This window comes from Columba livia, chromosome 8, assembly GCF_036013475.1.
Source record: "Columba livia isolate bColLiv1 breed racing homer chromosome 8, bColLiv1.pat.W.v2, whole genome shotgun sequence".
Classification (NCBI taxonomy): domain Eukaryota; kingdom Metazoa; phylum Chordata; class Aves; order Columbiformes; family Columbidae; genus Columba; species Columba livia.
The window spans coordinates 18637077-18653236 of NC_088609.1; the positions used below are offsets into that span (position 1 = coordinate 18637077).

The window sequence follows — 16160 nt, forward strand, 5'->3', positions numbered from 1 at the left end:
TCCCAGCAAAAAGTTGCTGTATTAACTAGTTACTATGTTTCAACATACCATGTTAATTGATTATTACCATCTTGACTATGCTGCAAAGGACTGGAAGTTATGACATGAGTTACAATCTGATCTGGGTCCTAAAGCAGTTTTTCCCCTCTTTGGAATATATGCCTCAACTGTCTAATTAAATATAGCTGAAACGGAACTTCCAAGGTAAAGTGTTAGGTGTAGTATAATATCAAAAGCATTGTTTACTCTGAAAATATAGTAAGCAATATATTTTAAATTGTCGAGGGAACTAGATCCTGTTTTGTGCTAACAGTAGACACTAAACCCCTCTAATACACAGAATATTTATTTTTTTTTAACATAACCCAAGTTAGAAACATACAAAGCTTGTCAGCAACAGCAAAAAATGTTAGAATTCATGCTATTAGTTCAATGGAGCATTCAATTTTAAGAATTTTTATGTAAAGAGTACCCTTTTTTCTCTTCTGTGCCAAAAAGGAGAATAGAGTTAGAAAATCAGCATTCTAGTAACACCATTGTGCAGTCCTGTGGTTTAAAACAAAGAGAAAGAGCAGCCCAAAAGGACGATCTACTCAGTCAATAATACAGTATTAAGAAATAGTCAAGTATGCAAGCTACACTTAAATGACAAAAAACAGAGTATCAAATGGGAAATCAAAATTTTGATCCAATTACAACTAAAGACATGCTAGCACAACTACGCTGTAACCAACTCAGGACCTACTACCATACATGAAGCAATAAATTTATGTAAACTACATGAAAACTCTTAGGTGTTTACATTGAGCAGAAAACCGTGTTGGAGATAATTAGTGGAATTATTTAATAACAAATTTCAAAATACACATAAACCCTGCTGCACTTTATGTGCATAAGACCCTGCATAGCTGGACATAGTCAAATCCGAAAAATTAACATTATTTGAGAGCTATGCTACAATTAAGAAGTTATCTAAAAATATTTTTCCAAAAGCATAATAATTTTACCAGCAAAAATTTTCATCATGTCACACTGTTGCAGGCATACAGCATCTTATTAACAGTGCCACATGCAGTAAGGCTACCTCAATTTTTATTTGTTCGAACAGCTACAGGCTGGCACAGGGAAATTAAAATGCAGGAGAACACACACTACAGCAAAGCTGGAAAAGAAAAAGCTTCAAGATCTATGGGTCACATCAAGGTCTTCCTCTCTACTAAGTCAGCTTCTCCTGCTGCTCACTCATGCAGGGAGATCATAATTTTGTGGCTGTGATATTTCCACGGCAACACTGGTGGCAGTGATGTCACAAATTCAGCCCTGACATAGCTTCAGGATCAAGTGCAAGGAGCAGATGGGATGCGAGGGAAAAAGCCCCTATTTAAACACAAATCTCTTTCATAAGAAAGAAAGAAGCATGAGCAAAGAAACAGGTGAATGGATCACGTTTTCAAGTATGATATATTCAAAAGATTATCCTAGCATGAAAATCTATTTAAAGGCAAGACCTACAATACAGGGTAACTGTCAAATTTGTTAGGCCTTATAATAAACCAACCTTGAAAGCTCCCTGTTTAGCATGACAAGCCTTGTGCTCCATTTCTGAAGTAGCAGGGAAGACAATATGCTTTCGTCCCTTGTGAATTTCCTTTAAATAACTTTAACATTCAGATATATTAATATGATACATCACTGAGCTCATAATACCACATGTAAATATGATATCAAGCCCTCACTGGAGTGACTGTTATCTGAATTAGAAATAATGTGAAATAAATTAAATCCCAGATGGTTCACCAAGTACAGCAGAATATTCAGCCAGCACAATCTGATTCTTAAAAGGGAACTGTACTTTTGTGCTGATCTGCAGACACATCCAAGAATCAACAGAACCCACAGGGCAGCTGAAACACCCCGAGCCCCTTGCCAATCACCCACTGCAGACCCCCACGTTACTGGTGTCACACCTTCCCTCTGCCCTTGGCCACCCCACAGACAAACATCTGAGCCCACACAGGGTAGGAGGGACAACAGCAAAAAGTGAAAGAAAAGAGAGTGCACCCACAGTGTGGTCACCCATCAGTCTCCACATCAACTCAGGGTCAAGGAGATGCAGAGATTTCTTAAAGGTGCCACTCTCCACAGGGGACAATTGACAAACAGCACAAAACGCCCTCTGAGGGAGGCAGGGAAGTGACTATGAGCAGAACTCGGGCGCAGGCCGTCATTCACAGAGCTGCAGGTGACAAAAATCAGAAGTCAAAAAGGAGATAAAGGAACTAAACGGATATAGATCCATGTTCTGATCACAGAAGAAAACAGCCCATATTTTTCAAGATTTCAAGACAAAGACCTGAAAGAATTATCAACAGTCTGGGCTCAGGAGGGAAGGGAAGTTGAGTAAAATCTGTAGGTTGAAGCTGGGACTAAGCAGAGATGTGAATGGGCCCTCAAGAAGCCCTGTCAGGTGGAAGCAGAGACTGAGCATGCAGTGCGATGAGGAACAGATCAGAAGTAGCTAAACAGGATTCACAGACATCATCTGTGAAATTACCAAGGTAAAAACTGCAAAAGGGATAGAACAGAAGGCAAAATGTGCCATTGTACAAACCACAGCAATGACCAGAATGTTAAGAAAGCCCAGCTGATTCCCCAAACCATGACTGCACCAACAGCAAACCAAAAAAGCAGTCAATAAATCAAAGCATGCTGGCTGGTCACAAAAAAGTAACAATATCCAAGGACTGCACCAGGACCAAGATGTCATTCCACGACTAAATGAACGACGTTATGAAGAGGAGAAAAAAGAAAAGGGGGGTAAAAAAAAGCAGAGGAACTTGAGATATCATAAATTGATAATATACAATACAAGAAGTACAGAAAAGCCTGTTATGACTGTCAGGAAAAGACCTAAAGAACTACAATTACACAGCTTCAACAAAAGTGGTTTGGGTAAACACAGTAGGCACATACCCTTTATACCACTAACAGAAGTGTCAGCTGAAATTAAAAAAGGAGTAGTTTGGGGCTATAAACTTCTACAGGCTTCTAACTTGTTAGAGCAGTAAACTCTGGAAATAACATCCATTGGCACAGTAGGATAAGAAATATACTCAATTTTAAGATGTAGTTTATTGTTTTTACAATTGTGATTAAGACACAGCTGTTGCAGACTAACACAACTACAAGACAACCCCACCAAAATTACTTCTCTCCCTGTGTTCTTATAAGGCCAACAGCCTCAGATAAAAACGTGAACCGAGTTCCCTCAAAGGACTTTCTAGGGGTCACTTTAATTTCAGCACTGGAAATCCCATCTTCTCTTTACCCAGGAGGAAAAAATCCTCTGGCTCTACTACACCTCTTCTATCACGTGTTGATAGAGATGTGAAACTAACGGCTAATAGAAGCTCAAGTCAGAGCTCATTGCTGTTTGAACCATGTATCAAACCAACGCAGCTGCAAAACATGAGCTAGAAAGTCTCTTTCTGTTCTTCAGAAAAGAACATACTTTCTCCCTATCACACTGATCAAAACTAACATTCCACTGATGGACAGAAGTCAATTGTTCTGCTGAAATGAAATCTTATATAAAATCAACACCTTAAGATTTAAGAACTGTAGAAGATACATTCCAAGTCCGAGCTTTGCAAATATTTCTCTCAGAACAGAAATATTTTTACAATGACCAAAACGAAAATATAACAATAAAAAACCACAACAACTATGAATTAACACACTAGTAGACTTTAAAAGGCAACAAAATAACCATATTTTTTTCCAATACAATCCAAATCCAGCAGCAATGCAAAACATAAGATGGCTCTAGATCAGGATGCAAACTAATTTTTTTCCATCTCTCATTTCTCTAACTAAAAATCAATAGGCACAGTATGTTACCTTCATTTTCAGATGCTTGGCATCTTATCTTCAGTACCAAATCAAAGGTACGTTCTGGATTTTCCCTAGAAGAAGGAAACAAAATCGGTTAGTCACATATATGTTCCAGATAGCATTTCTACTATGTTGTATCTTTTCCATTCTATATAAATAACAAATTAATTAAAATTCATTAAAATAAAATCAGAAATAAGATTAGTTCTAAGGAAGAACCAAAAAGGCACGTTTCCCTGTACAGCCTTAAAAAAAAGAATAAGGAAGATAAACAAGCTAAACCGTGTGATTTATTCCAGTGATTCTGTCACCGCATTATACATCAAATAGCTTTTAAGTCACTCTATCATACCACACCTAACAGCTGGAAAAAAAAAATGCTACTAAAATCCTTATCACTCAACCTGAAACATATTAATGGAGTCATGGGCAGCCTTTTCTAAAGCAACGTTTTATCTCTACTTAATGGGAATAGTCCATCATTAGACTTTCATTTTAATTCCACAAATTTAGCCATTACACTTTAAATGTAGATGATTACCACCATTATGTTGAGAATCACTTAGGTTCCTCTTTCACAAGAGATTGACTTTCAAGGCTGAATCTCAGGCAGGATTCAGTGAGAAAACATTAATGCTATGACTCAGGATGGACATGCTACCCAACCTGCACACGAGCCACAGCCCCCATGATCAGCTCTGTGGAACAGCCAGTGCCTCTTCCACCTCCCCAGGACATACACACCTGACAACAATGAACTGCATATGCTAATAGCAATTAGCACTCAACCTGATCTCAAACTAAATATTTATTAAACCAGTTCTAAATGCCATTACTCTACCACCCACCTCCCTCTGCCTACCCAGCACACTGCTATTTATATTAAAAACAAGTGGTATAACCGCACCCATATCAATTATCAATTTAACCACATAAAAGGCTCACACTTGAACTCCCTTCTTGAGCGACGCTCCCACCGAAGTCAGCTGGAGTGTTAGGCAAATAAAAAAAATTCAAGACTTGGTTCCAGGTCTAGAATGCCTCAAATAAAGCATGTAGCAAATTAACACACTGTTGTTTCTTTAAAGAAACATTTGAATGAAATCCAAACACTGAGCTGGGGGAAATTTCAGCTGTCACAAATTAATTGATTCAGTACATGCTTTCACTGACCTCAGCACCATCATCAACTGAGATACACAATTATAGCCTAATTCAGGTTATGGAGACATAAACCGCCTGTATCAGAGTCTTTCTTTGCATTGCATTTTAAAGCATTTAGTTGGGAAAATCCTGTTTCTACTGATCCTGTGTGTAGGAGATCAAATTCTGCTCTGGGTTACAACAGCCTAAATCCAGGATATTGGAGATTTACTCTGGTATTAAAGTCCGTCCTTTGTTCCTCTGGATGGCAAGCGGGTTGAGAATGAAACTGATAAGGCTCGGCTTCGTTGAGCCACCTAGAAAAGCGAAACAAAAAATCCTGTCTTTGAAACAAGTGACATCTTCCCATGGTGTTACTCTAGCTCAGGTGCCAAGTATATACTCTCAGAGGCCACTTTCTCCTTACACTTCTTCCTAACACCCAGACCAAGCAACACTGATTTTTTTAATGTGAATCAGTTAGAGTGTCACAAACACCAAATGAGGGCTTCTAACTCAACACCTAGCTGAATTACCCTCATGAAGAAAGCTCTTTGAAGTAAAGCTGCCTTCCATCTTTCACTACAGCACCCTAAATCTGCTTTTGCACAAAAATGCTTCTAAGTTTACTCTTCACATCCCACTACGCTTAGAAGTGTCAAAAATGTGTCAAACCAGTCTGAGAATTGTCAGACTGTCTCTCATTTTCTTTACAGCTCCCCGGTAGCAGCCTGCTTCTTCATTGTATATTTACATAGAGATTTTTGTCAATTCCCCAAACACCTGTCGAGCATCTTGTCGGTTTCCAACGTCAGCGGGACCGGGCACCACTCCTGGTACGCAAGGCTGAAGAGCAGTGCTTCCAAACACCTAAAAAGCCCTTTTACACCTGCCATAACGTAACGGCAAAAAGGAGGTTTGTAATTACCGGAGAGATTAACGTCACAAACCAGCAGCTGCTGCGGGCAGGGTCGCTGCCCGGGCCTGAGGGAGCTCTGGCTGCCTAGGCGGGCGCTGGGCCCGGGGCGGCTCGGGAGCGAACAGCCCCGTTGCACCGTACCCTTCCCCGGCCACGGCGGGCAGCGAGCCGGCACCGCTCCGCCCGCCCCCGCGCCCCGCCGGGCGCCGCTCCCCGACACCGACGCCTCCGACCCGGCGTGCCCGGCGCAGGCGGGAGCGTGCTGCCCCCGCAGCTGTGGGAGGGCGATGTCGGGGCTGGGGCCGCCGGCGGCCCGGGAGGCGGCCAAGGGGCGGGGGGCGCCGCCCCGCCGCTCTGCGCGCCCCGCTCCCCACGGCCCGCTCCCGGGCCCGCTGTCTCCTGCCCGCCCCGCTGTCACTCAGCGGCCGCGGCGCGCCCGGCCCCTCGCTGCCTCCCGCCGGGTGGGCTCCCCCTCCTCCCCTCCCTCCCGCCCTCCCTGCCTGCCGGGCCCGCAGGCCGGGGCGGCTGCGAGGCCTACTCGCTGTCTGCCCGCCGCGGAGCTCCGCTCGGCGCGCCGCGCCTGACAGCCCCGCGCCGGCCCCGCCGCGGCCGCTCGCCCCCCGCACTCACTTGAACCTGCTGTCCATGGTCACATCGCGGGCCCCCGGCGGCTGCTCCAGCGCCCCCCAGGAAGAAGCGCCCCGCCCGGCAGGGGCGAGGGGGCAGCGCCGGCCCCTCTCCCTTGGGCGGCGGGGGCGGCTCAGCGCTGCGGCGGCGACGGGCGGCGGCCCATGGCTGCTCCGCTCCCCCGGCTCGGGCCGCGACTGCAGCGGAGCGGCAGCACCGCCTCCTCCCCCCGTCTCTCAGTTCCTGTTGCGGCCGCTCCGGCACCTTCTGGGAACCAGGAAGCTCCGCGGCGGCCCGGGGAGCCGCTGGGGCCGGTGTCACCTGAGCCCGGCGGGGGTGGGCCTGGGGACGAGCTGGGGCCGCGGGGCCGCCCCCCGCAGCGGCGCCCCTGCCCTGCGCCGCAGGTGCCCGGGCAGGCCCGGTACGGCTGCAGCCCCTGCCCGCGGGCCGGCCTGGGCCCGGCCGAGGTCCCTCGTAGGTGCGGAGTCCGTGTTGCACCGCCGGGACACCTTCACCCCTCGAAGCGGGCTGCGAGGGTGAGTCCAGGGAGTGCGTTAACTTACACATCTTAACGTGTCACGTTCTTTATGGACAGCCGGAAAGTGGAGCTGTCAGTACTAAAGGTCATAACTGTTAATTTAACCTGCAGTAATCTGTTTAGCTTTGCTTTTCTTCGGGTGCTAAACAAACAGTTTCCCAAACTGCTCGGAAGGCGCTGGAGTAAACGCTCCGGTCCTCCCGTAAACACACGTGAAGAGCTTCGTACCCTCGAGTGTTCCCAGGCAGTTCGGAAAGGAAGAAAATATAACACCGTCCTTGACAGTCTTCCAAGTCTCATTCAGCTGAGAGGCACTGAGCAGCCAAATTCCCACCTACACCAAGTTTCCCTCACCAGCGTAGTGTCATTGCAATAAAAAGCTGCATAAAATAGATTCTGAAGTACTGGGCCAAAGAGAAATGTCAGCCGTTTGACTCTTCCTCCAGAAATCAATCATCATATCAACAGTTAAAAAAGAGGGAAAAAATTCAAGCCAATTATATATTAAACATATAAAATTGCATTGGTGCGTTACTGGGAATGAAAAATCAAATATTCAAGAGTCAGGAAATTAAAAATACTAACATGTCCAAAGCAATATCAGTTTGGCTTCATTACAAATCCTACACACCTCACAGGATATAGATTAAATAATAATAAAACTTATAGATGTGCAGTGAAAACAACTGAATGTTGCAGCAGAAACCTTAGCTTTGGGATTTTCTTGGTTTTCAAGTACTCACTTTCCCAGCCTTCATTTTGCAATAATTCTTGGCTGTGTTTTAACAGCCACTATTTTCAGCTCCCACTAAAGTAAATGAAATTGTTTGGGGCTTTGTATCCTTAACACACAACCACACACTCCATATAGATCAGGGGGGGTTAGAAAAAATCATCAAAACAGTATTTTTGTACACCATGAGAGACACTAAAAGCACCAGCTTTAACTTGCCCACTGTTAAATTTAACTTATCTGGTGGGATCAGCTTGGACTAGAGGGCTGGGGGACAGGAGAGTGGTGCCTGTCCCTGCTACACTGCAGTGAAGGCCAAGCAGGGCAGGGACCCTCCTGCAGCCGCCCAGAGCTGCTGAGCGCAGCATCCTGCACGTGGTGCTGCATCCTGCACGTGGTGCTGCATCCTGCACACGGGGCTGCATCCTGGACACAGAGCTGCATCCTGCATGCAGGGTTGCATCCTGCACACGGTGCTGCATCCTGCACATGGTGCCGCATCCTGGACACATTGCTGCATCCTGCACGTGGTGCAGCATCCTGCACACAGAGCTGCATCCTGCACACAGGGCTGCATCCTGCACGTGGTGCTGCATCCTGCACGTGGTGCTGCATCCTGCACACAGGACTACTGCAGAACCGAAAAGGCTTCAGCAGCAAGTAAAGCTGTGTACATGAAAAAGCACTTGCGGGGAGAGAGACGATCACAATTTTGTCTATACATCTGTCTCTCTAACTCCCTTCTGCCCTTCATGTCTCCCCCAGTACGTACTGTAAAGCACAAAGAATTTGAAACCCCTTACTGCAAAAAAATGGCCAATAATTTAGTAAATTTGAATTTGGATTGAATGATTATCCAAATATTGAGATGTTTTATTTGTGGAAAAATTCCATTTGAAGTGTACCAGAAAGTTAATATAAAATGCTGTGTTTCAAGATGTCAGTAAACCTGTATTTTGGTTTATACTAAATATTTTATTAGCCTACCGTGAGCTTGCTTCTCTCTTCTCTTAAGCTGCTGATGCTTGCCACTTTTACAGGCAGAAAAGTCTGGCAGCACATCAGGCTGATACACTGCGCCATTCCAGCCAGTCTCTTGGACTGGTGTCTGTCTTGGCAGATGTGACCATCAGGTCCCTTGGAATTCATTTTATCATAATTGGAGAAAAAATAGATAAGGTTTCTTTCCCGAAGGAAAAACATCCCTTGTCACTGGAGTAAACTGACTGGATGCAGTGACTAAACCTCGCCTGCCTGGAAGACCAGGAAGGGTAGAGAAAGTTCACTTTTGAAACAGAGGGCATATGAGAGAAAGCCCTGCTGAGGTGAGGCTCACATCTCTCAGACTATTATTTCAGACTCTGTGGAAACTAAAGCAGACATCTATACCCAGGTTACACTTAGTTCATGTTTTCAAGACCGCTTTGCAACCACAGCAGCTTTTAACAAAAGTGGATGTTTTAGGAAAGGTGCTCTTGCTGTCGCCTTGTGTTCAGTCCTTCCCTGGCAAAGGGTTGAGGCAGAAGGAGAAACCGAAATAAAAAGCTGGTAGATATGCAGAAAAGGGATTACTTTGGTATAGTCTGAAGCCAGGAAAGCCTAGTTTGCTTTTCTTTACACTTTGGGTTTCCTTTCCAAATTAGAACCATGAGGCAAATGATATTTTTGCTTTTCAGAGTCACCTGTTCAACCAGGTAATCCAGAAAGCACAAAGCCTTTCTCCTTATGCGTTGCATAACATGAAAATGGTTGAACTGTGCCTAAATCCTCTCTAAACAGTTAGCATAGGGACTGATGTAAGAGGGTTTGCGGGAGGTGGGAGTGATGAACATTTATTTAATAGATATGAGCAACTGAAAACCAGGTAATTTAAAGATGGAGATTCCTACTCAATTGTAGTTTGCCAGCAGTGAATACTCATTAGTCATCTTTGTAGAACTGTAGTGATGTAAAGGACCCTTAAAACTGGTATAGATATTTATAGATGCTATTCAGCTCTTGCGTGCTGTCAATAAAGGAGGCCTGAAGGTAAACTGAATTGGACCTACAGGTCTCAATTTTCTCCAAAACTGATGAATGCTTTGCAGTAAGATGTTGGATGAAAAATACCCAAAAGTCTGCTTCATCTGAATCAGATAAGAAGAGGATGGAAGTGCCATCAGGGCAGCTTCATCTCAAGGATCAACATAACAACATTGTAGTAATACTTTTTCATTTACAAGCAAATTCAATATGGAAACAACAGGAGATGTAGTTGAAAAACACCAAACAAAATCCAAAAGCTAGTATCCACATTCTGCAATCTGCCGTTCTCTGGCAAATCAAAACCGTGTGGATTTGGGTCTATAAAAGTGATGCAGAGCAGGGTCAGGATCTCAAAAAGGGATGAAAGAAACAGACAAGAAATGACCACACATCATGTCCCTTGGAAATGGTGGAGCAAGGGAGGGAAGTTCTGTGAGAATCCAATTACTGTTTTGAACTCTAAACCATTACATACACACATTTAGTGATTTTCTTCTGGCAGGAAGAAGGTAAAAGGGACAAAGAGAAGGGAAAAACACAAAGCCTCTCAAGACAAGAACAATTCTATTAACCATTTAGCACAGGGGAATCAGAATCCTCCCGGTGCAACCTGCAAGCACACATGCTTTGTGTGAGGAGTCACAAGGAGAGCAGGAAACAGAACACACCCCACAAACAAAGGTGAAATAACAGCAGGTTTAGGGATCATGGGCTGAATCTGCCTCTGTACAGGTCTAAGTCTCCCATCCCAACTCACTCCAACAAGGTTCTTTGCTGCCCGGTTCTGAGGTAGTAAGGGGCTCTCATCATCTCCGTAAGTGGCAGCACATGTAATGTGAATTAAGAGATCTTACAGTAAGACAGTGCATACTTGCAATTGCACTCTTACTAATGCTGAAGCCCAGGTTCCACTGAACTGCCTTGCCAGTGTGCTCATGCTCCCATATTGTCCAGACCTCCTTGGCCAGGTACATTTCATTTAATAGTACTACTAAAAGTAGTACTATCCCCTAAAGGGATTGCCTTCAGAACACTGTTAGCAGAGCTTGCTGAAGAAGGTGTTCTCTCCTGGGAACACCAATGGATTTGTTAAAAATAGCAAAATAGAAAAAGATGCAATTTCCCCTTGTATGGTTATAGTAAAACATTTCTTGGAGCATGTTCATAAGATCAGCAACTTATGCTTTGTACGAAGAATTATTCTTTCATTCACCACTAAGTCTGCCTGTACGGCGATCACTTTTAGTCCTTGTTCCTTCAAATAAGTTACAGTTGTGTGATGTTTTCTCAGCGGCTATCAGTACATCTCCTAACAACATAATCACCTTGTCAGACCTCACAGACTTGGAAAGCATCTCTTAGAATGAAATATTGACCTCAATGGGAGCTTGCTGTTCATTTTAATGGCATTGAGGGTTATTTTATTTATCAACTTGTTTGAATCTTACACATACTCATCCCAAATTGTAAATGAGTAACAATGTAATCTCCCAATGCAAAATTCTCCAAACCCCCAAATTCACAAACATCAATTTCTCCATTAAACTTCATAGCCATAGTACTATCATGAGAAAGAAGTACTTAACTTTTAAGAAACACCAGATATTTATATTAGGTCATTTCATAATTCGGCTTGTTTAAAGGTAGCCATTGATTTAAAATAGGTCTCTTTCAAGAAGCCTGTGAAGGTTATTAACTAATTATATATAGTAAATACATGTCTGTAAATATTCTATGTATCTATTGAATCCTTGCATGATCCATCCAAACATCTTTTTTCATCTTTCAGTGTTATTAATTCAAAAAAATAAGGTAAAAAGCTTAAGTTTTCCTGCCTAAGAACAGATAATGATTTAAGGAAAACATGAGCAAAGCTGACACCTTGAAAAGGTCTAAATGTGGTTGTGCAGGACTTCTGTGTGAAGGTTATGTTACGCTATCATGAACGCTGGGGGATGCAGCATTCCTGTCGCTGTCACTGTCCCTTCAGCCATGCTATGTGCAAAGGCTGATCTGCCCAAACGTGTCCACACAGGTAAACACACTCATTAATAAATCAGTGAACTCCTGGAGAGAGATTGCTTCTTGGAGAGGAATGAGAACTCCCAGGCTTTCTAATCAATGTGTCCTACCAACAAGGCTGAGAAAGGAGGTCTTCTTAATCAGGTCAGCTTTAATTGCAAGTTTAACAAAGGAACTGGGTGAACTTTTATGAATGTAAGTTCAGGCTACAGAGTTTTAAGAGCTAAGACACTCCAAAGTTTAAATGTTTACAACACAATTGTATTAGCTCAAGATTTGGCTTACGGGTAGTATTTGCAAATCCTCACAGTCTGATCTGTAATACCTTTTGTTAGTTAGATTTGCACCATAATCTACAGAAGATGTGAAGTATACATCCAGCAAATACTTACAAGCCTTCCTAAGGTTTAACCAGACATTTGCTTTAGGTATGCAGTCCTAATGTCTTATCACTGGTTTGGATATAAATTTGTTTAGCAATTAAACATAAGTAGTAATTCCATGCATACTTACCTCAATTTGTAGACAATTTGGAAAATTATTTGGATGGATTTCTAATTTAATCAGACCTGACAGCTGGCAGAATCTAACAGTAGAATAAACCACCTTTCAGCTCTGCTGCCCGAATCCAGCCTTCAGCCTGCGAATATCAAGTGCTTTCTGGTGAGTGTTGATTATTCATAGGAGTGTTTGAAAACAAGCATCGGACTTTGCCCAGTTTCAGTTTAGATGCGAGTCAGACACATTGCGGCCAGCCTCCCTGTTAGGAAGTTCAAATAAATGAAAGACTGAAGAAATAAAGTGTTCTCCTCTTTGCATAAAAATGTTTGAGAAACATCGATGGCAACACTAAGGAAATATACCCAATTCTTTCCTACAGTTAATGATGATTGTGGAGATTTTTCCAGCCCAGCAGATAGTTTCTTTAACAATGAATTTCTTAGTGGAGCAGCAGGGTCAGGTGACATCTTTCAATATGCATGTATTGGGCAGAAGGAAATCACTCATTCAAGTCATTTTTAAGTAAAAGTTTCTTACCAGATTGAATGCTTTCTTGCTGGATAAATTCAGTTCTTCCGTTTAGGCAAGGATACCCTTCTCACACTTCTCAAATGTATATTTTAAATGCTGTGGGTTGTAGGCTACCTGATGAATCTGGTACTCATTAAAACTTACATGGAACAAGAAATTTTTGCCATATTTGAGACTTATTTTTTTAAAATTTCTGTTCAAAGTGGTAAGAAAGTTATTTCTACTATCAGCCACAGAAATTTCATACTGTTGTAATCTTCTGAATTTGGACTTCTTGTGGTGAGACCAAACATACATAAAATTAGGAACTGAACTTTATTCAAAGGAGGACGTGTTAAAAATCTGTAAGCTGTGTTGGAAACTGTCTGCCATGTCTACCAAAAAAGTTCCAATCCAGTAAATCAAGCAATACTAAATATTAAAAGAACAGTTTCCAGCTATTTATTTGCCATGGATTAAGGCCTTTTGTATACACTGGCATCATTATGAAAGAGTATATACTGACAGCTGTTTTGGATAGAAATTATTTATAAAAAAAAAAAACCAACAAAACAGTTTCTCAGCATTTAATCTACGCATAGCCAACAGAGTTAGTACATTTATGTATTTACTTGCATAAAAAAATTAAAAAGCACCCTAGGGTTTCCCCTACCAGGATACCCTGCAGAATATTCTAAACTCGTATTCTGATGTGGCTGACATAACAGGGAGTCCACGGTGCCAAACTCTTGGGCCAGAGATTTGTCTTCATGTTTTGCTCATAATTAATTGCATCAGATAACTCAGTGATGCCAACCTTTCTTCTAGAAAAAGGTAAATCTCCTTTAGTATAAAAATAATGTTACTACTTTTTTCTATAAAAGAAAAAATATATTGTTATACAATGTATGAATCCTAATGTAGATATATAGGAAGTTTTTTGAAGACTTCCTACACTCCTGTTGCTATAACACTTCGTTATGCAATTAGATCACAGGTAAATCACTGAAATATCAAACACATCTTCTGCAGGTTACAGACAACTGACCCAGTTATCGTTGTGCTAAATAACTACAAACAGTGCAGACAGATGGTTGTAGATCCCTGTACATATTTGCCATCATTGACTCACCACTGGATCAGATACTGAAGGCACTAAACTGATTGAGAGATTCTAAGCACAACAGATGTGAGCGTAATCTCCAGTAATTAACTAATACAGAAAACTGCCATAATTATTGGGATACTTACTGAAGAAACTATTGAATTTAATATCTGGATAGAATAAGATTGGAAGAAGGCAGCGACAGCCCCAGAACAGCCAGGCCAGTGAGCTGTCTGTGGGACGGTCCAGCCCTGGCTGAGCATGACCGGTGGCTTCAGGCACTGGAGCCAGCACTGCAGCCTGCCCTAACTGCTGGAGCTGCAGATCCAGTTTAAGAGCAGAAGAATGGGAGCACACCGTACTGTTTGGCATTTGAGAGGATGTGCTTGAGAAAGTTCAGAAAGATGGCAACAGCTACCCTGCGTGGCTGTCTCACCAGTTTATTTCAGGACTTCACTCCTCACTGGTGTAAATGGGAACATCGGCTGCTGAGCGGTTGTCAAGTGTTGCTGTAAGTCTAATGCAGGATCAGGCCTTTTTGTTCCCAGAGTCTCAGGCAAACACAAAAATTAAATCATACTGATGTTACTTATTTTGCACAGAGTTCTCCATCTGTTGCTTCTCTCAATAGTTCCGTTAGAAAGTCATTTTGCTTCATATTCTGTTATATCATTAACAGATGTTGAAGCTGAATAATGCATACGTGCTCCTGAGATAAGTGTTGCTAAGTGCAAACCTCCCTGTGCTGTCCTAGGACTTGCATTCTGACACTGCATCGAAGTACCTCACTGCCACATAAAGTCACACAGGTGGGAAGGGTCCTTCAGAGGTCACTTCATCCAGCCTCCTGCTCAGAGCAGGTCACAGTAGAGCAGGCTGCTCGGGGCCACTCGCAGGTTGGTTCTGAGTATCTCCAGAGTGGAGGATGCTGCAGCCTTCCTGGGCAACCTGCTCACTCCAGTATTGGACCACCCTCACAGTAGAAAAATAAATTACTGCATCAAGTCAGAATTCCTCATGTTCCAACTCATACATGCTGCCTCTTGTCCTTCCACTGTGCACCTCTGAGAAGAGTCTGGCTCCATCTTCTCTTCACCCTCCCCTCAGCAGCTGCACACAACAAGGGGGTTCCCCTGCTCAGGCCTGAACAAGAACAGTTCTTTCAGCTTCTCCACCTTTATCATGAGCTCCAGCCACCCAACATCTTGGCAGCCCTCCACCGGACTTGCACCAGTGTGTCATTGTCCTTCTTGTGACAGGGAGCCCAAAACTGGACAGAGTGAACAGAGGGACTAATGCCTTCCCTGCAGCAGCTGGCTGGTCTTTTTCCTAATAGTACCTAGAGTGCGATCAGCATATTTTTACCGCAAGGGCATGCTGCTGACTCACGTTCAGCTTGGTGTCCACCAGGTTTCCCAGGTTTTGTTCTACAACGCTGCCTTCTGGGCAGTGAATCCCCAGCCTGTATTGCTTCAGGACCCTGACTGAACTCTCCCAGGATTTTAGTTGGTTCAGGAGTTTAGCTGACTGAGTTCAAGGTCAGCCTTTTTGCTGATCCGAGTTGTTTGTTGGGAAGAAAGCTAGAGGCAGCCTCAGCAAGGGCCTGCCTGCCTCTCCGTCCCTTGGGAGCTGCTTTCAAGCTGAGGCTGTTGTGCTTGGCCCCTGCCTGAGCCCCACTGCAGCTGTGCTGCAGCTGTGTCGGTGCCCAGTCTGGTACCTCCCTGATCCTGGCCCTGACCTGCTGACTTGGTTTTCTGGCTTGACCTTGAAGATGCCTTGTCAAAAGAGACTTGCTGGGTGGTCACTGGACTGAGGCTGACACTGGTCCCTGTTTACAGGCATATGCACAAGAAGCCCTTCTTGCTGCCCTGCAATTCCTTTGCTAATTTCAACTCAGCTGAGCTTTGGATTTTGCAATTCATCCTCAGCACGCTTAGGCAGTGTCTCTCTATTCCTCCTGGGCAGTTGTCACTGCTTCCTCCTTTAGTGTGCTTCCTTTCTGCATCTGAGCTCAGCCAGGAGGGCCCTCTTCATCCATACTGATGTCCTGCTATGCTTGCTTTACTTTCTGCATATTGCAATAGACTACCCATGTTCTGAGGAGGTTGTCCTTGAAGACTGACCTGCTCTCCTGGGCCCCTCT

General features: G+C 43.6%; 1 protein-coding gene across 4 annotated transcripts in view; it reads right to left on the bottom strand.

The window, feature by feature from the left end:
• DENND1B (DENN domain containing 1B) overlaps positions 1 to 12539 on the bottom strand; it is a 160794-nt gene extending 148255 nt beyond the window's left edge. For 2 of the 4 annotated variants that reach the window (XM_065072349.1, XM_065072348.1), the window contains exons 1-2: positions 6587 to 6837; positions 3901 to 3965 (exon numbers count right to left, since the gene is read on the bottom strand). In XM_065072349.1, the coding sequence (XP_064928421.1) occupies positions 3901 to 3965; positions 6587 to 6603 (82 nt within the window). In that variant the 5' untranslated portion in view covers positions 6604 to 6837. Of the gene's footprint in view, positions 1 to 3900; positions 3966 to 6586; positions 6838 to 12414 lie in introns of those variants that run through there. The other 2 variants (XM_065072352.1, XM_065072351.1) reach the window with 2 other exon arrangements.
• Between the last annotated feature and the right edge of the window lie 3621 nt (positions 12540 to 16160).